This window comes from Melitaea cinxia, chromosome 2, assembly GCF_905220565.1.
Source record: "Melitaea cinxia chromosome 2, ilMelCinx1.1, whole genome shotgun sequence".
Taxonomy (NCBI): Eukaryota; Metazoa; Arthropoda; class Insecta; order Lepidoptera; family Nymphalidae; genus Melitaea; species Melitaea cinxia.
In genome coordinates, this window is record NC_059395.1 from 6237643 (window position 1) to 6261129 (window position 23487).

Sequence of the window (23487 nt, forward strand, 5' to 3'; positions counted from 1 at the left end):
CTCAGGTGGGTATGGCTGAAGCCAAGAAAAAAGAAGCTGAATCGAAAAAGAAAACGGAGGAAAGGAAAATGAATGACAAGTCAACCGGGGCTCCATCTTCAGGTACAGCGTCAGCACTTCAGCTGTTGCAGTCTGCATACGAAGACAAGAAGTCAGTTTTGGTTTAATATTTCAAAAAGTACACCTATATATTAATACGTGAAGCAAAAAAAATATTCCCTTTTTTACGAAAATTGCGTGGACGGAGGAGTATGAAATTTCGTACACTTATAGTTTATATAGAGAAGAAGTGCAGAATGCTAATATTATTTTTAACTATGCATAAATATATATATTAAATCAATAAAAAAAAAATAACATTATACACACGCATATTATACTCTTTTATGATTTTTTGTCTGTAGTCAAATTTAAAAATTAAAAAAAAAGGTTCTTTATGTTCATTATTTTTGGTATTTTTTTGTACTGATCACTGGACGACCATTTATAGTTTATATAACTAGTTAAAGTAATATCTCATCATTACAGCCTATACAGTCCACTGCTGGACATAGGCCTCCACAAGTTTACGTCAAAAATAACGTGAACTCATGTGTTTTGCCCATAGTCACCACGCTGGGCAGGCGGGTTGGTGACCGCAGTACTGGCTTTGTCGCACCAAAGACGCTGCTGCCCGTCTTCGGCCTGTGTATTTCAAAGCCAGCAGTTGGATGGTTATCCCGCCATCGGTCGGCAAAGTAATATCTAATCTTTATCTTTTTTTAGAGTTGAGAAAGAAGATGTATCAGATGCAATGGATGGTTTATCAGACTCGGATTTGGAAACATTATTAAAGAATTTCAATGAACTCTCTGCAGAGGAACAACATAGTCTTATAGCTTATCTTAAAAAGCTTGAAGCCCGTGAACCGCAACGCGTTGAGAGGTTGAGACAATACGTAGGCGATGCGGCTAATGTTCCGACGCCTGAAGAACAGGCTAAGCCAAGCAATATAGCGCCGATTCCCATTGCAAGTGACGATGACGATGATTACACTGTTGAGGATGTATGTTTGTTAAAAATATTTAATAAGATAATCGAATAAATTAATTTAATATTTCAGGTAACAGTTTTTATTTATTTTTATATCTTGCAGGTGTTTAAATCAGCCACACAAAAAGTGAAAGAAGATCAAATACGACAAGAAATGGAAATAGTAAAGAAGTCTATAGAAGAATCAAAAGCTTCACCAAAGATGGTTGAATCTACAATGACAACAGCAACTTCAGATGAAGTAAAAAAAGATATTTTTTCGGCAACCGATCTTTTAGCATTAGTTCAAGCATCGTTGCAATCTACCCGTGCCCCTACTGCAACACAAACATCAGAAGTTGTTACTAGCAATATTCAGCCAAGATCTTTTGGTGATTTACCTGAATCATCTGTGATGGAAAAGCCTAATCATCATCCACCAAATTTATTTGGCACTCAATTAGTAGCCAATCAACAAGGTCTTAGAATTCCTCCAAATGCATCAAACTACGGAGGAAATCACAATTCAAATGAAATTCGTCCACCAGTTTGGGAGTCAAGACAAGTTTCCGATAACAGAGATGTCCAACAGGACAATTTATACAATCAGAGAATGAGGCAGCCTCAGGATAATTATAATCAAGGTCCACAAAATAACTATAATAAAAACCAACGTGGTATTCAAGGAATTTATGACCAGGAGCCCAGAGCACACCAAGGCAACTTTAACCAAGGCCCTAAGAACCCACAGGACACTTATAATCAAGGTTTACTAGGTCCTCAAGATAATTATAGTCAAGGGTTAAAAGGAGCTCAAGAAAATTACAACCAAGCCTCACATGGGGCTCAGGGACCAAGACCATCTCAAGACAATTTTCTTCCAGGACCAAGAGGACTTCAAGACCAATATGGACAAGGACAAAGAGGATCTCAAGACAATTTTAATCAAGCATTACGGTCTCAAGACAATTTTAATCAAGGGACTCGAGGACCGCAGGATATCTATACCCAAGGATCTTTTGGACCTCAAGACAATTATGACCAAGGATCTCGTGGACTTCAGGACAATTATAACCAAGGATCTCGTGGACCAATGGACAATTATAATCAGGGTCCACAAATCAACTTAAATCAAGGAAGAGGTCTTCCAGAAAATTTTAATCAGGTACCTAAAAGTTTATTAGATGGCTTTAACCCAGGGCCAAGAAACCAAGATCAGTCTTATGGGGCAGGAAGAGGATCAAGTAATAAGAATTTTAATAAAGGAACAAGCAGCAACTTTATGGGTAACAGAATGAAAGACAACTTTAGTAATAGGCAGGATGGAAATCCACAATCATTTGGAGGTCAACAATATGGAAATTTCGACAAAAATAACTTTAGAGGCAGAGGCCGAGGATTTACAAAACCAAACAGAGGCCGCGGGCGCGGCTACTATTAAAATATATAAACTAAAATTAATTCATTAATGTATTTTGCATTCGCACACTATTTGTGGATTATATTTGAATATCTATAGTTATAAAATAAATAAACAGGATTAAGTAACGAATGTGTTTAATTTAATTATAAAACTGATATAATTACAGTATAATTGAAGAATAAAGTTGTATTTACAAATAAAGCCTTATGTTTAATTCTAGTAGGTCCCCATTTCCATCAAAGCATCAATATGTTCAGTTTCTGGCAGAATATCTATTTCCACAGGTTCAGACTTCACACTGCTTCCATTCTTGTTATCCAAACGGAAAAATCGAAACAGCTTAGACAAATTAATTATAGAATAAGCTGAATGTGCCAAAATGTCTTCAACCATTTCTTTTATTATTTGAAATGCAGTAATGATTTGTGGACTTAACTTTATTTCTGAAAAAATAACGTATTTATAAATTTAACAAACAAAAAAAATTACTAGGTAAAAAATATTAACTGAATATTATTTCTTTAATCTTAAAAAAATGTCTAAACTGTTTAAAAATGAATATATAGCTTAACTTACTTGAAGTATTATTTTTGTTAACATCAAATAAGAAGAGAAAGAAATTTATCTGGAGATATAAATCTTTCTCTGTGTAATCCCTGAACATCACTCCTTTTTCACACTGTCTACATAAGGGGTAGCCAGCGGTAAACGTTTGCGGAAGTCTGACTGTGCGGTAGCCACACGCCGGGTCCTCGCAGGATATCCAGCCTGCGTAATACTGGTTGTGATACTCCCTCATTTGTAAAGTCAATTGGTTTTGAATACATGCCAAGTAGTCTACTGGTTTTACTAAACATTTCGGATTCTGACATTTTTCTAAAAATGTTACGTTTTCTTTGTCTAGTTTAACAAAGGTTTCTCTGATCCTATTTTCAGTTTTACAGTTTTCATTTACACATACAAATGTGAATTCTTTGCAATACCTGTATTTCTCCTGATCGTTTTCTACTTCATATGTTTCAGTGTTAGAGTTCTCCTTTTTAATAATTTGTCGATAGCCTGAAGGATCTAAGCCGAGACAGTCAGCGACACGCGCTGGATCCATACCGTCAATGGGTTCGCATATTCGAGATATAACAGGATGTAGCTGATGAGCTAAATAATATTTGTAATCGACTTTAAGATGTTCAGAACTCTTTAACTCCTCTATATGGTAAGCTCTTTGAGTTGCTGAATTAGCAGTACCATCTTCACAAATTATGTAAGGTACAATATCTCCTTTTTTAAACCTTCTACTATTTTTTGCATTTAATCGCAATGCCACTTGAACGTGTGGTTGATTGTTTTTGTCAGCGTACTCACTAGGGTTTTTCGTAAGCTGCTTTGTTATCGTTAACAAGGATAAGGGCATTTTATTATTTATTAAATCATCTTTTAATTTATTTAAATGATTTTGAATACTTTCGAGCCTCTCGTCTGCTGTTTGCTCAGAAAGAATTTGACTTAATATAAACTTTCCAGCTTCTGCTGCCAATTGTGACCAATCTCGTCTTACTATATCTAAACCCTTATGTTCTTGAGTGTATACAAATTCTCCATTTTTATTTTTACTTACAATCACTGCAGCATATTTCTTTTTCTTTAAAAGAAGTAGATATTTAAAAACTCCATCAATATCTAATTCTATCTGTTTATACTTTTTGTTAATCTCTCTTTTTAAATCATTACCGATTTTAAAAACGTAGTCATAATCTAGACAATTAGTATTTATCATTAAGCTGTCAGTATCTCCATACACAACTTCATAGTTTAATTTTTGTACTATTTCTTTCGTGTCCATTAAAATTTCTCGACCTTTCATCGTGACTAGCGCCGCCAGTGGCTTCGCGTAAAATCTAGAATGCGTGAATCCAAGGCAGCCATACATAGAATTGGCGGTCAGTTTTAGGCCCATTTGTCGTATATTATATTGCATATAAAGGTCTGATGGTAAATCTGGTGATTTCATTAATTTTTTTACTTCTCGTCTGCTTTCTACTAGTTTCCTAATTTGAGTTGGAAGTACTCCAAAGTCGGTATTGGGTCCAGGTAAAACAAGATTATTAATATTGTCATCATTTACTGAACCATTTTTTCTTTTGATTGTAGTAAAACAAATATTATATTCCTGAATAATACTTGGATATAAAGAATTAAAATCCATCAGAAGTATTAATTTATCATAAAATCCTTTTTTAGGATCGAGGACTAAGCCACCAGAGTATGCAGCTTTTTTCTTACCTTGCTTTTTAGACACATTATTAGGTGCGGCTTCTTCTTGTTCTTCTGCGTCATCAACAATAATCTTTTTACCATACACTTTATCAGGTACAATATAATTTTTTTCAGTAAAAGCATGAAGCAACAAAAATTCATTTCTTTCTGATCTACCCCCCATCAAAGTACGAGACATCACATTACCTGCTATTTGGGTAATCTGCAATGCTAGTGGTACCACATTAAGCTCGCACATAATTTTTAGAATGTAGGACGCATCTTGCATACTTAGTGTTACTAACTGCAGAAGATCATTAGTGCTCTCATAGTAACGCGGTAAATCTTCGAGTGCAACGTCGACGCGATCACCTTCTTTCATTTTAAGAACATTAACGCAAAGTGTGTCTAGATCGAAGCTTCGGGCTCGTATAAGCTCCATGGCGGAGATTTTAATATCACAAACCAATCTTCCTAAGAATGCATCCTTGGCTGCATATTTCTTCTGAGGAGCGACTGATCTCTTAAGTCGGCCTAAACGAGACCAATTAGGAATTCGTAAATCTAAGATGTTCCCAATTAACAAGTCTTGTTGGAAACCTTGCAAGTCATGACCCACGACTAAGTCTGGATCTAATTTCCAAAACTGTACCATAAAGAAGTTAAGAAGTTCTCTTTCTGATTCACATTTGGTCAGTCTAGTTGCTTTGTATTGCAGTAAATGCTGTTTGAGATCAAGTGGCCATATTTCATTACATTTTGTCATTACTGCAATAGAAATAATATAAATTATAATTATTATTCTCATATTTATTTTCAGTAAAAGCAGTGCAATTTATTCGATAACTTACCACAAAAATGTTGGTTAAAGGATGGATTTGGGGCTGGTTTATGTACTGGGAAAGAATTGTGTGCTAGACAACTCAGCATTAAAATTTTTGTCTTATTCGTTTTTGGATCTGTCGTAGTTCGCATATTTAGCTAGAAATTTACACAAAAATTATACTCATTAGCTTTTTCTCATTAACCACCAAAATTATAATTTATCAATACGTAATGATCTAAAAACTTACAGTAGCAATAGTTATTGGTGGCGGTTCTAGATTATTATCATTTCTAATCACATTTACGTGTTCCATTTTTTCACAAGCTGCTTCCATTTTACACCAGGACACTTTGGCTAGAACATTTTCAACTTGCTTTACTTCAAGCCAACAAGGACCTTTTATTTTTCTTTCAAGCAACAGTGTCTCTAAAGATGAGGTATTTGCTCCAAATATATGTGAGAATGTTAAATATTTCTTTCCTGTAGGCGGAGGGGGTAACGCAGCCTGTAGATAACATTTTATTTAAAAAAAATGAATTGCAAAATCATAAAAATAAAATTCTGTGGTGTCATGGGACACCAGATAGGAACGAAGTTCCTTCGGATAATATAGAAGCAACACTAATTTTATATATATTTTCTAGTTCTTGATTTTTTTTTAAATTTTGTTGATTGGTTTTTAATTAAGTACATAAAAGTATTTAGGAAATTTAGTATTATAGAAAGTAACAAATACCGTAAAATAAAATAAATCAAACAAAATAATAATAATAATAATAATAATTCAAACTATTAAGTGAAATAAAACTATTAACTTAACTTTTATGATATTTTTGACAGTATAAAATTACATAAATAATAAAAAAAAGTTTACTAGTAATATTTTAGTTTTGCAAACGTCATATTATACAGTCGTGTGACTGATATTATGTCACTTCCGTTATATATTTTTCTTACGGTTTTAGTATCACATTTTTTTCAGTTCGCTCGCCCAGCCAAATGTCAAGCCTGCCGTAAGGAACTTCGTTCCAAAAATATGATATATATAATTAATATATATATATATATACCATAGTATAATTTGTAGGAAAGGAACTTACAGAGTATTTCACTTCTAAGTAGTCACACTGTGCAGGTATGTCAGGCAGATTGAAGCAGTAGTTCTTGGTGACTTTCCTAGATTTAAATTCTTTAAGATTCAACTCGCTAGCTACAGAACTATTAAACTCTTGATACACATCCATCATTGTTACTTCCTGGTCTGTCGGTTCCAATGTAATGGGATCTAATTTCTGTAAAAGAAAAACAATAAAGACACAATTACAAAAATGGTCTTTTATTTAGGTAAGGTACAGTAGGATATATCCTGCTCAAAATCTGGTGCAGCCCAACTGAGCAAATACCTCAATCTTACAGAAGATCACAGCTAAATAATACTGCTTTCAAGTAGTTTTATCTTAATCTGTCTACCTTGTTTTCCTGTGATGAGTATGGTGGCCAGAGCTTCTAGGGAGGGTCGAGGGTAGGATCAACAATCCATTTGGAATGCTTTTGGTATTACAGGGGTCAATAAACTAAAGTACTACTACTTAACATCACCGAGGCTTGAATGCTTGTTTACCCATTTAGTTATAGAAAAAAGTTGTGCAAAATTTATTGTACAATGTTATTGCATATACTGCAAATACTTACATATTCCCTTGCAAGCAGAAACAACTGACGATTTACATTTTTCACAACCAAACAACAAGAAGCACATCCTGCTTTCTTGTTCAAAGGATTCACATACACTTTGCCAAACAGATAGACCACACCCGGCTTAACAAACCTATCTTCCCAGGCATCCAACCAATAAAATTTTAGAACTTTCTCACCGTCTCTATTAGTCTGGAGTGGAAGATGCCCATCTGTTTGGACACTTGATATAACTTGATTCTCATTCTGATCTCCCCAATTACTGCTTAATACCTTCAATTCCTTTGTTTCTTTCTTTAGTGGAAATATTTCAAAATCTTCATTTAAAAACTCCTCAGCAACATCAGTTATGGTGTTTGAGATAGTGGAAGGTTCTACTTTTATTTCTGGAATATCACACATAGCAGCATCGTTGCTAAAGTCGTCATGAAAATGTATTTCTTGTGTTGTGAATTCCTCTATATTTTGAGTTGCTGAGTCTTCTAATTCCTTTTTTATTTCTTTTTCTATAGTCCATTCTGGTTTTTTTACACTGTGGCCATTTGATTGTTTTTCTGATGGGGCATTCTGTACCTTTAAAATAATTAAATATTATACAATATAGTTACAAAAGCTATACCTAATCTTTAAAATACTCGATTATGGTTTTATTTTTACTTACTTTTGTGTCTTTGATCACTTCAGGAGGAGTTTCATCAATCCTAACAACAGGGGTGGGTTTTTTGACTGAAGTTGATAGGTTTTTGAAGTAGTTTTGTGCTTCTCTTTTGGTTGTTTCAACTATGTTAGACTTGGTTGCAACCAAAGGCTTTGGTCTAATCACAGATGGAGCACTTCCATCTAAATCTGACATTATGTCTGACAAAATATTGTCTTCTGATATTTTTACATCCTGCAACAACATTTGCTTATAAATAAGAATTCTTACTATTATAAATTTTATCATTCATCTTGCTATTACAATTATCCATTTGTGTTGAATTTTCACATTAATTTGAAGGCTGTTTAGGGCAGTGGTTGCAAGAAATAAATATTAAATCAACACAGGATTTCATCACACTTTAATTACAAGATTACACTTATTTATTTTACAGACACACATCGACACATTATTAGAAGATTGTGGGTATGAAAGTTACACAATTGTACACACCATTCTGAATGATTTGTCTTTACAGGTAAGATATTTATTATGTATTTTTAATTATTTAGGTTCTCAATTAATGAATTGTTGGTTTTACATTGATAAAATTTCATTTAGTTTTAATACTATCTATCAAGTCTTATTAATCATTATTCTTACTATTATGATCTATAGTTACACTAATCTCTTACAGCGTAGAACATGATAAATATCATCATTTCAGCCTATCACTGTCCACTGCTGGACATAGGCCTCCACAAGTTGGCGCCAAAAATGGCGTGAACTCATGTGTATGTGTATGATGACTATATGAGTATTCAAATGTAATAAATATTTACCTCCTTTTTCTTGGTCGGCATAGCTCCCAAGAGATTTCTAATATTGCCTTTACCAGAAAGCTGTGGGGCAACCTTAGCTTTTCTTTTCTGGCCACGTCCAGATTCCTTACTGTTCGTTGCAACATATGAATCATCATCTCCTTCATCGTCATCAAAGATTTCTCTGCCATCTTCCACATATCCAGTTCCATCTGAAAGTATGTTAAATGCCATTGGTTATGAATATATGTCATAGCAAAATAGAACTTTACAAGACATCAATTTTATTCAAGAACTTTCTACGAAGTTAATATGTTAAATTATTTAAATTATTTGCAAAATACCATCTTCAATCCAGTCATCCTCCTGGCGCTGCAAAACACGTTCAGTGTATTCGGTTTCGTCGACCGTATCATAAACATTTTCCATATCATCCACGTCATATTTGTGTTTGGATCCTTTGCCCTTTAACTGTTTCAGCTTCTCTAAAGCTGACATACGACCATGTTTATCAATTTTTTGTCTTTTAGCTCGTTGACCAGCTGAAAACAATATAGATTTTGAGTTAGATTTTTAATATTTCTTGTTTAAATTTTAAATTCAGATTATCTTACACTTACCTAAAGATTCTGCCATGATTTTATATAAGTTATCATAAATAAATAATAAAATATAATACCGATTTCCTAAAAAACACAAATAACAGAGTATTCTGTTATATGTTGGAACATTACACACCAATCAGGACTTCACATTTGACAAAAGAATTGGCGCGAATGTAGTCTTCGTTCTAAATCAAATGCCATTAAAACTTTAAAACATTCATATATTGTAACTGCATAATTTGTACATTTCTAAATATTTGTTAATTAAAATTTTAGTGTTAATTTATAATATTTTACCTGAATAAGTTATGCTCTTGAGGCCTTGAGCAGTTTATTTTATTTTTAACTGTTTATATTTTAATGCTAAATATGAATTATGAACTTGTGAAGTAAAGGCTCGTGTGAAGGTGTAATATCCTCTGCGACCATAGATAAAATATTTAATCATTGTCTGTGACACATCTTTTTGCGCCAATTTTGCTGTCAAAGGTGTCAAACAAAAGTTTAAGTTAAATTTAATGTTTTTAAAACAGTAAAATAGTGGAAGTCTAAAATAGTAACAGTAAAATTTGTTTACTTGAATAATTTTGTGTTGTAATCGATATGGCGATGCGTGATTATGTGGCTGATAAAGGTAGTAAAATATTTCGTTAATGCACGCTTCAAAAAAATCTATAACAACAATTGTAATATTTTCCTATGTTTACAGAAAGTTTTAAGAACTTTTTTCTGGAGTTTTGTCAGACCGATGATGAAGGCGGTAAATTTTTTAAATATTCTGAACAACTATCAAAATTAGCTCACAGGGAACAGGTACGTTTTTCATTCCTTACTTATAGGTCAAATGTATTAAGTCAATTCATATTTTAGCTCTTTGTATAAAGATCTTAAGTTAAACAACTAAGTATTATTTCAGGTGGCTTTTGTAGTGGATTTAGATGATTTGCACGAATCTAATGAGGAGTTAGCAGCAGCAGTGATGAAAAATACCAGACGGTATACTAACATGGTTTCTGATGTTGTGTATGAAATGCTTCCAGATTTTAAGCATAAAGAGGTAGGGTGTATTAACTAGGTAACACTTTTTGTCAGTAAAACTACTTTCATAGTACATAATGTCAAATATCTTTTTGTAGGTTGTAGCTAAAGATGTATTGGATGTGTACATTGAACACAGAATTATGCTGGAAGCCAGAAATCACAGAATTCCTGGTGAAATGAGAGACCCCAGGAATAGATACCCACCAGAACTTATTAGACGATTGTGAGATTAAAAAAAATATTCTATTTTATTTTCTTAATTTTGAAAATGAGATTATTTCCATTATTTTTTATTTATGTTTTAGTGAGGTATACTTCAAGGATATGTCTACATCAAAATCAGTACCCATTAGAGATGTTAAGGCAGAACATATTGGAAAACTTGTAACAGTCAGAGGTATAGTTTTTATATTTGTTAGATTATTTTAATTTAAATTAACTCAAGTTGTCTACTGTTTATTGGGAAGTAAAAGTCCTTTTTAACCAACTTAAAAAAATGAGGAAGTTACTCAATTCGAGCATATATTTAATAATAATAATAATAATAGTCGTTTATAAACCGATTTTGATAATCCGTTTTTTGTTGGAAAGGGGATATCCCAAGGGTGGTACCATGATAAGGAATGCTATTATCAGATCCTAGATCTGATAATAGCATCCCAGAGAAACCTTTATATTAATTGTTGATGTAATTGAAGTGGTTTTTTTTTGTTTGCTAGCAAACACAATTATTCTTCACCAAAAAAAAACTTGTTCTCCAACAGCATGGAACTTTAGGCTAAATCAATCAATTAGTACTTAAGTTTTACATCCATAATTTTCCACGCACATAACAAGTATCCCTGATAACTTATAGGGAAGACTCGAAGAGCAAGTTAGTAATTAATAAGAATAAAAAAAATTATGTTATTAAAATTGTTTTTAGCTTATGATATTGTACGTGCCACTACAGTTTGTATATTTGTGATAATGGATTATCATGATTGACTTTTCATGAATGACACGAAATTGAAGATTAAATTCAATAAAGAAGTTATTGTATTATTTTTTATAATATCAGGTATAGTAACTCGCTGCACTGACGTCAAGCCTCTATTAGTAGTAGCGACATACTCATGCAGTGCGTGTGGAGCTGAGACTTATCAGCCCGTCAGATCCCTGCAGTTCACCCCACCTCCAGCCTGCACGGCTGAGGAGTGTCGGATCAACAAAACAGCTGGACAGTTGCATTTACAAACCAGGGGTTCAAGGTTCCAGAAGTTTCAGGAGTTGAAAATACAGGAGCATGTTAGTATTTTGTATTTTGGAATAAAAAATTTATCTTAAGTGATTAAATAATAAATAAAGCAATACTTTAGGATTTTACAGTTACCAATAAATTTACTTGAACTCATTTTACATCAGATGGCATCACAACCTAATAGATTGCCCCTGATATAAAAAAAATATATAATGAATGTCAGTCATCTGCAAAGGTTGTATAGTAAATAATATAGTTTTATGTAATATCCCTATTTCAGTCAGACCAAGTGCCAGTGGGGCACATCCCTCGCCAATTGTCAGTATACTGTCGAGGTGAGGTGACACGACGTGCTCAGCCTGGTGACCATATAGCCGTTACTGGAGTGTTCCTGCCACTGCTAAACTCTGGCTTCAAGCAGATCATGCAGGGCCTACTCTCCGATACTTATCTTGAAGCTCATGTGAGTGAAATTTAAACGTTTTTACTTCAGCCTGTAATATTCCATTGCTGGCCATAGGCCTCTTTCTCCATATAGGAGAAGAATTTTACTAGTTTTATAATCAAACACATTTTTTAAAGAGTATTATTATGTAGACTATTTAGCTGTGATCTTCTGTAAGGTTGAAATACTTCCCCAGACTGGTTCCACCAGATTTTGAGCAGGATGTATCCCCCTTTGCTCTATCTAATATATAAAATTCTCGTGTCATGGTGTTAAACATTGAACTCCTCCGAAACGGCTCGACCGATTTTAATAAAATTTTGTGGGCATACCGGGTACATCTATTTTTCATACCCCTAAGTTATGGAAGGGGGGGGGGGATTAAGCGAGTTAAGAACATATATGGCAAAGAAACGTTTGCGGGGTCAGCTAGTATAATATAAAATACAAGTAACATCACATTTAGAAAATTCAAACTGGAAAATGTTTACAGAGTGTTACTTGCTTAAATCAAAGTGATGAGGGTGAAATGACAGAAGCGCTAACAGAGGAAGAGTTAGCAGAGTTAGCTGATGAGGACTTGTACTCAAGAATGGCGCGCAGTCTGGCACCTGAGATTTATGGCCACGAGGATGTTAAGAAAGCCTTGTTGTTATTGCTTGTCGGAGGTGTTGATAAGTACGTTATATTTATTTATAATTGTGTTAAAATTAATAACATTGTTACAATTACATTTCTTGGACATTTTCATAGTGACGTTAATTTCTGTACAATTATTCTTTCGATAGAAGATCCAGACTCTTTAAAATTTAATTTTAGTTTTTAATAAAAACTGTAAGAAATAAATTAAAAGAAAAAAGAAACAAACTAAGTTCAGCCTTTTGTATTTATTTTTAATTGTTTAAAAAAATGTGATTATTTCAAGCAGTAATTTTGTGTTTGCATTTAACAGACGTCCAAATGGAATGAAAATTCGCGGCAACATAAATATCTGCCTGATGGGTGACCCTGGTGTAGCCAAGTCACAACTACTCAACTATATTGACAGACTTGCTCCCCGTAGTCAGTACACCACGGGTCGTGGTTCATCAGGCGTCGGTCTCACTGCTGCTGTGTTAAAGGTAATTTTTTTATTTAAAAATTGAGTACTCTATTATTTGCATGAAAGTTCAAAATCAGTAGGGATTTTTTGGGTTGCGGTAATCTGACTTCGCAATAGTTATCCATTACCATTCCTAAAAATCGCCGAGGCTCTCACGTTTAAAATATCTATATGAATTTTTGTTATTACTATACCAGTCATCAGTAAATTAATTATTTATGATGTGAATCAGCAGTAAACTCAGCTCTCTACAATTTTTTTAGGATCCATTCACCGGCGAGATGATGTTAGAAGGAGGAGCATTGGTGCTAGCTGATCAAGGCGTGTGTTGCATCGACGAGTTCGACAAGATGGCGGAGAATGACCGTACCGCCATACACGAAGTTATGGAGCAGCAGACTATTAGTATTGCAAAGGTTCTATCTTGTTTATCCATACTAATATTATTAAGCTTTAATATTATCAATCTCAGGAACTGCTATTTTGAATGGAAACATTCTATTTGTGTTAAATAGCCTATTTAGCGAGGAGGGTTATAGGCTATATATTATTTTAGTATGATTTTCTTCAAAGTAACATGGGTAAAAATACGGTGTACAACTAGTTCAGATTCTTATGAAGATCGTTTAATTGTATTAGAAGATGAAAATTACAATGGTTTAAAAAGATAGCAAAATGTATATTTGATTTATTTTCAATAAGTTTATATGAGTACTAGCTGACCCGGCGAACTTCGTATCGCCTAACACAAACTTTATCGTATGGTATTAAAGTTCAAATTGACTTTTAAGTATTATCACAAATCTTTTGTATGGGAGTATAGAAAAGTGTTGTTTTTAGACTTTTTCAGGAAATTTAAATTTTTTTTTAGAATTTTTCTCTCCATCCAAGAACCATCCTCGTACTTCAAGGAACATTTTAAAAAAAGAATTAGCGAAATCGGTCCAACCGTTCTCGAGTTTTGCGCTTAGCAACACATTTTGCGATTCATTTTTATATATAAGATAAAGCGACTCAATATTAGAACAGCTGAAAATTATGCAGGAATGTTAATGTAAATAATGTAGCCAATTTAAACAAATTATTACAACTAATTCACAAACATCCGCTGTGTATGCCAGTATATCTGTTGTATTAGATCCTATCGGATGTAAGGTATAATAGGACACATCTAAATATACTAGTGGTCGCCTAGTGGTCGAAATTCGACCATAATTTAAGCACATACTTTAACAATAAACAAAAGAGTATATATGCGTGTATGTGTCAAACACATGGCAGTGTATGTAATGTTTTATTTATTGATTGAATGTACTTTTATACACAATTAAAAAAATATTAGCATTCTGCACTCTTTCTCTATATAAACTACTAGCTGTGCCCGCGGCTTCGCCCGCGTTGAAATCAGTTTGTCACAAAGTTTTCCCGGCATACTTCCAGTGAAACTCTCATCAAAATCGGCTTAGCCGTTCCGTAAACCTTACTCTTGAAGCCCTCTCTCCATTGGTGAAACGGCATGAAAATCCGTTCAGTAGATTTTGAGGGAATCGATCACATACGCTTTTGGGAACTTTGTTTTATAATACACTAACTGTTGCCCGCGACTACGTCCGCATGGTTATGAAGATATGCATTACTATTATGATGCTTAACGCAAATTATTTTTCTATTTCAGTCACTTGAAATGCTTATCACTCTGAGTAACTTTTTCAAAGGCACAATTTAGTATAATTTAATAGTTGTTTTTATAAAACCTCTGGTGTATTACCACATGCTTAGTTTTATTTTCAGGCTGCAGTATAAATAACCTATCAGGCGAACTTATAGCTGTTGTATATGTTTCATACAAACTATCAACACCAATTAAGCCCCTTACCGATGGAATATCGCAAAATCCGTTCTTAGCGGACGTCTACTAACTACAATCTACCTCTCTGCCAAACTTCATCTTTGTCCATCCTAGATGGATGAACCCTCCAGCGGTTTTTGAGTTCTCGTGATGAGTAAGTCAGTGACCTTTCTCTTTTATATATATATATATATATTACGATGCATTATTTGGACACTTCCTCACCATCTATAGAGCATACATTTTAAATTTCAAGTCTCTTACTTCAAAAACATAGGACTTTTATACAAACTCCCAACCCCCGTTTTACCCCTTTAAAGGTTGAATTTCATAAAATCAGTTCTTAGCAGATGTTTACGCCCCATAAGGAATCTACCTGCCAAATTTCAAGTTTGTATCTGTTATAGTTTCGGAGATTTCGTAATGAATGAGTTAATCTACCATCCCCCATTTTAACCCCAAAAAGGAGTTGATTTCTAAAGATACTTTATTTGGACACCTTCTCATCATCTATAGAGCACACATTTTACATTTCAAGTCTCTTACTTCAAAAACATAGAACTTTCATACAAACTTCTAACCCCCGTTTTACCCCTTTAAGGGTTGAATTTCATAAAATCAGTTCTTAACAGATGTCTACACTCTATAAGAAACCTACCTGTCAAATTTCAAGTTTGTATCTGTTATAGTTTTGGATATTTTGTAATGAGTGAGTCAACCTACCATCCTCCATTTTTACCCCAAAAGGGAGTTGATTTCTTAAGATACATTATTTAGACACCTTTTCACTATCTATAGAGCATATATTTTAAATTTCAAGTCTCTTACTTCAAAAACATAGGACTTTCATACAAACTTCCAACCCCCGTTTTACCCCCTTAGGGGTCGAGTTTCGTAAAATCCGTTCTTAGCGAATATCTACGACCTATGAGGAGCCTACTTGCCAAATTTTAAGTTTTTAGATGTTATAGTTGCGGAGATTTAGTGATGAGTGAGTCAACCTACTATCCCCCGTTTTAACCCCAAAAGGGAGTTGATTTCTAAAGATTCATAATTTGAACACCTTCTCATCATCTATAAGGTATACATTTTAAATTTCAAGTCTCTTACTTCAAAAACATGGGACTTTCATACAAACTTCCAACCCCCTTTTTACCCCCTTAAGGGTCGAATTTTGTAAAATTCGTTCTTAGCGGATGTCTACGCCCTATAAGGAGCCTTTCTGCCAAATTTCAAGTTTGTAACTGTTATAGTTTCGGAGATTTCGTGATCAGTGAGCCAACCTACTATCCCCCGTTTTAACCCAAAAAGGGGTTGATTTCTAAAGATACATTATTTAGACACCTTTTCACCATCTATCTATAGAGCTTACATTTTAAATTTCAAGCCTCTTACGTCAAAAACATGGGACTCTCATACAAACTTCCAACCCCCATTTTACCCCCTTAGGGGTTGAGTTTCGCAAAATCCGTTCTTAGCGGATGTCTACGTCCTATAAGGAGCCTACTTGCCAAATTTCAAGTTTGTAGGTGTTATAGTTTCGGAGATTTCGTGATGAATGTCCTTTCGCGTTTATATATATTATAGATTCTTTTAGATGGTTATAAAAAATATCTGTGTATATATAATCTGCATAAGTATTTGTGGTCAACTCACACTTGACCATGTCTTGTTTCCAAATACGCTGTTCTGATTATGTTTCTTTTATCTTTTTAAAATCCTTAATTATGGCATTTAGAAACCAATTAGTTATTTTATAGAATAACAGTTAATGACACTCATGTCACGCTATACGACTCTCTCATAACCATTGGTTTTCTTCTAGGGATAAGTTAACCTTTGCCCATATATGCTATTTTCTGTATATTCTTTCTTTGTGCAATAAAACATATAATATAATAATAATGATATCTCTCTCAGGCTGGTATAATGACGTGTCTGAACGCGCGTGTTTCGATCCTAGCGGCCGCTAACCCTGCGTACGGACGCTACAACCCCAAGCGGTCCATCGAGCAAAATATCCAGCTGCCTGCCGCTTTGCTATCGCGTTTCGACCTGCTGTGGCTGATACGGGACAAACCCAATAGGTAATTAACTAAATATTTAAATGCTATAATGGGAATTAAATGTTCTGCTTAAAATATGGTGCAGGCATCCTTCCTGTAGATCACAGTTAAATAATATTGCTCTCAAGTAGTGTTGCGTCTCTGTGGTGAGTGATGTAGCCAGAGTTCTTCTAGCCAGAGTTCTAGAAAGAGGAGCGTCGGGGGTAGAGTCCGCAATGAGTATGCAACGCTTCTGGCGTTGCAGGTGTTTTTTTCTTTTTTATATGACTAGGTTGGCAAGTGAATAGTCCGCCTGATAGTAAGTGGTTATTGTGGCCTGTAGATATTGCAGGTGTTGTAGGCGTCTAGGGGTTTCATTATAATATGATTAATTGTATGGGAGGAGTAAATGTGTAGCCTATTTCGATTTCTGAGTTAATGAAAGGGATTGTGTGCTTCAGGGAGAAGGATCTGGAGCTGGCAAAGCACATCGCGTACGTGCACCAGCACTCGTCGCAACCGCCCGGCGCCACGCGCGCGCTGCGCATGCGCCTCGTGCGGCGCTACGTCGCGCTCACGCGCCGCAAGCAGCCCATCGTGCCGCGCGCGCTGGCCGACTACATCGTCTGTGAGTGCTGACCACCTCTTTGTCTGGCGTCTGACGTCTGACGTGAGAGTGCGCATGCGCCTCGAGCGGCGCTACGTCGCGCTCACGCTCCGCAAGCAACCCGTCGTGTTGGCGGACGGTCGGTCGGTCGAGCGGGCGTGCGTGCGTGCGTGCGTGCGTGCGTGCGTGCGTGCGTGCGTGCGTGCGTGCGTGCGTGCGTGCGTGCGTGCGTGCGTGCGTGCGTGCGTGCGTGCGTATAAAATAATATATTCTTTAAATATTATTGTATAAATAAGTTCTTTCTATTTCTTAAATAGAACTGATTCCTCGTTTATAAAATGATAATAAATATTAAATATGCACTTATAATTTATACATTAAGAAAATGTATATAAAAGTGTTATTCTTGTTTCACAGCATCTTACGTGGAACTTCGTAGAGAAGCGCGTAATGCACGCGATACCACGTTTACTTCGGCTAGAAATTTGCTAGCCATATTGCGATTATCCACGGCACTGGCGAGGCTCAGGTGAGGCTCTATTTTTAAAAGACTTCAAAAAACGGAGGATTTTCTCAATTCGATTGTGTTTTTAGAGTTCCGTATCTCAAAGTGAAAAAACGGAACCCTTGTAGGATCGATTTGTTTTCCGTCTGTCTGTCAAGAGCCTTTTTCTCAGGAACACAGAGATATCAAGCTGAAATTCATATTAAATACTGAGGTCTACTGTCCCTTGGAGTGAAAAAAACCAAACTTCTAGCCAACATAATCAAAAGATACAGTCGTTTATGCAGCAAAATTTCGATACTCGCAAGGAATTCAAAACCTACCGTGAAATTCTAAACATTTTTTAATATCATATCAAAAATCGACCGTTCCAGCGGGGATCGAACCTGCATCTCCGACTGACCGACTGCTCTAGCCAATTAAGCTATGGAGCGATGTACCCGCTAGATCGAAATTTTCGATATGATGATTTTATATTCGGTCTAAGCGACCGTGGCGATCGAACGCGATCGAACGTGGCGGAACGGTCAATTTATGATATGATATTAAAAAATGTTTAGAATTTCCCAATGTGTGGGTAATACAATCTAAAATCGTACCTACTGTGAACTCAGAATTTTGAAATTTGGTACTAAGCAATGTCTTATAGCACAGATAAAGGAAAAATTGCGAGAAGATTAAATTTTTATTATATGATGTATCATGTACTAAAAATAATTTTAATAATTTTGTTTGTATGGAACCCTCGATGTGCGAGTCCGACTCGCACTTGGCATTTTTTTTACGTTTGTTGCCTCTTAACTTTTTATTGGATTATATTTATGATTTTAATCGAAAGCTGGTGCATGTAATGTGCTAAGTTAAATTTGATCTAAATTTGAGTACATCTTGAGTTATCTGTAATAAATCGTTTTTAATTATTTATTTTTGTAATTTAATTCATTATTTTTGTAAATCGACGTTATCTTACTTGTCGATGTAAATTTAAGTCGGTTTTTTTTCATTTGCAAGTAAAAAGCGCCTTTGTACCAAGCATTGTTTATAAGAGCTATTTCCTTTTGCTATCCTAGTGTACATAAATTGTTAAATAAATAAATAAACAATTTTTGGACGTATTCAATAATCTTCAGTGATAATTCTCCTGAAATTATGTTATTCCAATGGGATTTTCTATGCATTTTGAATTCGTATACTATAAATCATTTTTAGTTCTGATTGACGATACCACTGGCTCGGAATATGTAATCTGGGAAGCATTCAAGAAAAATTACGTACTCTATATTTAAAAATTACATTATATTTTGGTTGACGACATCTTAAGTTTCACTAAAATACCTTGGAAGTTAGTCGATACTGAAATAGATATAGAAGCTTTATTGAAACCTTACTCTTCACAATGAAATATTGTAATGATGTAATTACTCTACAAGGGTAAAATAATTTTTACGTATTAATTTTTTTATCCGTGAATTTATAATTCAATTTCAATTTATTTTATGTATACGAATCATTTATAATTTTTTGTTCAACGGTAGGTTATCAGATGTGGTTGAGAAAGAGGACGTGTCAGAAGCCATACGACTCGTGGAAATGTCGAAACAGTCGCTGCAACACGTTGACGAAAATGTCCAAAGGTAAGTAAGAGACAAAACATCATTTTGGGTTACAATATTTAGACGTGATTGTGTGTATATGTTTGTCTGTATATTTTTGTTAATTTTCAGTGAAATGTTTTTTATTTTTTTTATTTAAGCGATATATCCACAGGATTATTATGCCCGTGCTTTTGTTATTTTGTTTTTTTTTTTATTTAAACATGCATCGGTATCAGTGAAATGTTTGTATACTTGTTGAAGTAAAACTTTTTTTACGCACGTTAGACTTGGGGAGTAAGATGGTGAATGCGTGACGAGATCGTTACGAAAAGTGTGATTTGTTAGGTGAACGAAAATTGAGAAGGAGATGTAAGTTGGTGAAGATGGAAAGAGAGAGAGTTACGTTTCATAAGTTTTAGTTACTTCAGTCGTGTGGTCTAAAGCACACTCGTTTCTTTATTTATATGTAGTACATTACAATTTTTTTTAACTACAAAAAGTAACATTGTGTAGGGCAGTGGGCAATGTATGGCTGAATTGGAATTTCTTCCAGACGGCCCAATTATTATTATATTAATTGTTAAAAACTTAACTTCATTTTGCTATCTTTGTTTTGAAATCATATTGAAGATTAAATAAAATTGTTATTATTTAGTAATATTAAATGATTTATAATACATTGCCTCGTGTTTTTAGATAAATAAATTTAAAGCAGTCATGTTCTATTATAATTTTTACCTTCAACTAAGCTTCGTGAATCACACGTGTCAAGTAAATAACATTTGTCAGAAGACAGCGTTATTCTAACTATTGTCATACATCATGTGGGCAAATAGTGGGATAATTGAGCTAAGACAATACGCTGTAAATGTCATATCGGTTGAACGATTTTGACAAATTTTTTCTTAATCGTGCGACGCGTCTTGTCAGGTTGAGGACGACGCGCCAAACTTCCTTTTTTCCCCTTCTTCTGTATCAAAGACTGACTCTGATATATATGTATTTTTACTTAAGAGTGTATGCTACCTCAAATTGTTTATTTTCCACTCGGCAGGATGTCCATATCTTCCAAACTACTGAATATTTAAGTTTGAAATTTATGTACGGTAAAGTTCAGGACATAAACTATCTTTCATATGTTTCGAAAACACGATTCCATAAAAAATTTTCGATACATAAAAATCGCAAAATTGCCTCTATTTTTGTATTAAAACCTTAATATCTCAGTAAATATGCATGGTAATTGAAATAAGTATGAAGAACATTTTATATGTTGCGTTTTTTAAAAAAATAACTTTTGGTAATGTTTGTAGGGAGAAAATACATATAATTTGCGCGATGAACAACCAAGCGCTCTCAATTCTCATGTGTTTTTAGTACGGGTGAAATCTGAATTCGAGATGAGGTGTGCCCCTTAATGTTTGTACTAACTGTTCCAGGGGTATAAGCGCGACGGACCGCATATTCGCGATCGTGCGGGACCTGGCGGGCTCCGGACAGACCGTGAAGATAGCGGACGTCATCGAGCGCTGCGTCGACAAGGGCTTCAAACCTGACCAGGTACGATACATCTCTAATATATAAAATTCTCGTGTCGCGGTGTTTGTAGTTAAACTCCGCCGAAACGGCTTGACCGATTCTCATGAAATTTTGTGTGCATATTGGGTAGGTCTGAGAATCGAACATCTATTTTTCATCCCTCTAAATGTTAAGGATAGTCCACCCCTAAATTTTTTTTTTGAATTTTTAGATAAATTTTTTATTTTTTATTTTATTATGATTTGGCGTTGAAAAATACATACAACCCTAAATTTTCACACTTCTACCACCAACCCCTATTTTTAATAGCGTTTAGCGGCAAGACAACGTTTGCGTCAGCTAGTAATATATATAAAAAAGAATGTTTGTCTATATGTCCTTTATAAAATCGTAAACTATGAATTTGATCACGTCATGATCTTCAGCAAAGTGTTGTTCACAAAGGTTTCTGAGTTGGTACGACCAGAAAATAAATAAATAAATAAAAAAAGCGTAGCAACGCGCGAAGGGTACAGCTAATTAAAATAAATGTATGAGAGATCTTTCTCAGAAGATCCTGTAATAGTATTTTTGAACTACTAGAAGTAGTTGTCTGTTATCAAGATCAAAATGAAAAATATATTTATTCAAATGTACTTAAAAAGCACTTTTCGTCCTTTTAAAAATAAAAATTGTAATTATCGTTAAAAGTGAAACTACCACCGATTCGGAATTTAGATTCCGCAGAAAAGATCCGCCAAGAAATTGCACAGTTACTCTTTAAAAAAACTGTGAATAAAAAAATATAAAATTGGTTATATCAAGCATGCTTGAGATACAGCGTCACACATAAATAAATAAATAAAAAAAAAAAAACAAAAAAAAATCAAATCCACACATTTTCATCATTAGTATAATCCTGCACCGAATAATAAATAAGCTTTAGCTAATAATTTCTTTTTAATATATTACGTAGTATAGTGTGTAGATATGTAAAGATATAGTTGTGTTATATTGTAAATTACAATTGTAATGTAACATTTTGTTTCCATTGACCTCGTTCCACTAACCGTTAGTCTTACGACAAAAAAATTGGTTCATAGAAATAATGTGTACAATTTTATTTAGGTGGACGCCTGCATCGAAGAGTACGAAAACCTCAATGTGTGGCAAGTGAACCAAGTGCGAACGAAAATTACCTTCATGTGAGGATGCTTCACTAGATTGTTAACATTAATCTCGTGCCTATGTAGCGTTTCAGAATGTTTTGTACTGTCATATTTGTCATTTTAAATGAATAAATAAGTATTTTTAATAAAACTTATTTTTTTTAACCGACTTCAAAAAAAGGAGGAGGTTACTCAATTCGACCGTGTATATATATATATATATTTATATTATGTATGTTCAGGGATAACTCCGTCGTTTATGAATCGATTTTGATAATTCTTTTTTTTTGTTGGAAAGGTGATATCCCTAGTTTGGTACCATGATAAGGAAACCAGGATCTGATGATGGGATCCCAGAAAAATCGTGGGAAACTCTTGAAAATCCGCATAACTTTTTACTGGGTGTACCGATTTTGATGATTGTTAATTTACTCGAAAACCGATGTTTATCATGTGGTCATATTTAAATTTCATCGAGACCTGATTACAACTTTTAGAGTAATCTTTGATAATGCGTATCGTTTTGACTAATTTTTCGTCTACCTACGTTGTATTACTTGTCGATATAATTGATTTTTTTTCCTTTGCCTGCAAACACAATTATTTAATTAAAAGATCATTGTATCTAGTTATTTATTCCCAATTGCCTAAAGTAAAAAAAAAAAAAAACGCCTCATATGGGTATACCAGTGGGATTTACTTCTGTTACCCAGTACTGTAACCGTTGGCCAAACGCAACGACAATTGAAACATAATTTTTTGTTTATGTAATCAATTTTTCAATTTCTCCCTTACAATAAATCCGTATTCGTCCATCTGTCTGTACGCCAAATCTCTTTGAGTAAGGAATTATGTAAACAGCATATTATATCAATAAGACTATCTTCGTAAGATTTGTGTAAAATAAATTATACAGAAAAACAGGTAGAAATACTGTATTAAAGTGGTATTGTGTTCCTGCGGTAGTGAGAGGTCCGCCACCCATCTTATAGCCTATATCGTCTATACAGGTATCCGCTTATCATGAGGCGGACCGTACTCTTGTTAGCAACCTTAGGCACCACGCCTATAATGGCTATGATATCATCATATCCTAA

At 34.3% G+C, this 23487-nt stretch overlaps 3 protein-coding genes across 3 annotated transcripts in view; 2 read left to right on the forward strand and 1 right to left on the reverse strand.

The window, feature by feature from the left end:
• LOC123658970 (uncharacterized protein CG7065-like) overlaps positions 1-2559 on the forward strand; it is a 33855-nt gene extending 31296 nt beyond the window's left edge. Inside the window, exons 22-24 of the mRNA XM_045594262.1 lie at positions 6-151; positions 766-1045; positions 1136-2559. Of these exons, the coding sequence (XP_045450218.1) occupies positions 6-151; positions 766-1045; positions 1136-2452 (1743 nt within the window). The 3' untranslated portion in view covers positions 2453-2559. The remainder of the gene's footprint in view (positions 1-5; positions 152-765; positions 1046-1135) is intronic.
• On the reverse strand, positions 2552-9421 carry LOC123663418 (DNA polymerase alpha catalytic subunit). Its single transcript, XM_045598106.1, has 10 exons — positions 9290-9421; positions 9014-9211; positions 8691-8881; positions 7870-8100; positions 7206-7781; positions 6614-6805; positions 5761-6018; positions 5539-5668; positions 3011-5455; positions 2552-2877 (listed from the first exon to the last, which is right to left on the reverse strand). The coding sequence occupies exons 1-10, from the start codon at positions 9303-9305 to the stop codon at positions 2651-2653; spliced, it is 4464 nt and encodes a 1487-aa protein (XP_045454062.1). The 5' UTR covers positions 9306-9421; the 3' UTR covers positions 2552-2650.
• A 456-nt stretch (positions 9422-9877) lies between these two features.
• Positions 9878-22541, forward strand: LOC123659984 (DNA replication licensing factor Mcm7). Its single transcript, XM_045595139.1, has 16 exons — positions 9878-9908; positions 9984-10087; positions 10191-10331; positions 10411-10538; positions 10621-10712; positions 11376-11602; positions 11836-12018; positions 12494-12678; positions 12953-13121; positions 13366-13518; positions 16872-17038; positions 17458-17624; positions 18021-18132; positions 19644-19742; positions 21152-21263; positions 22350-22541. Exons 1-16 carry the CDS (start codon positions 9878-9880, stop codon positions 22428-22430), a joined length of 2151 nt encoding a protein of 716 aa, XP_045451095.1. The 3' UTR covers positions 22431-22541.
• Positions 22542-23487: the final 946 nt, after the last annotated feature.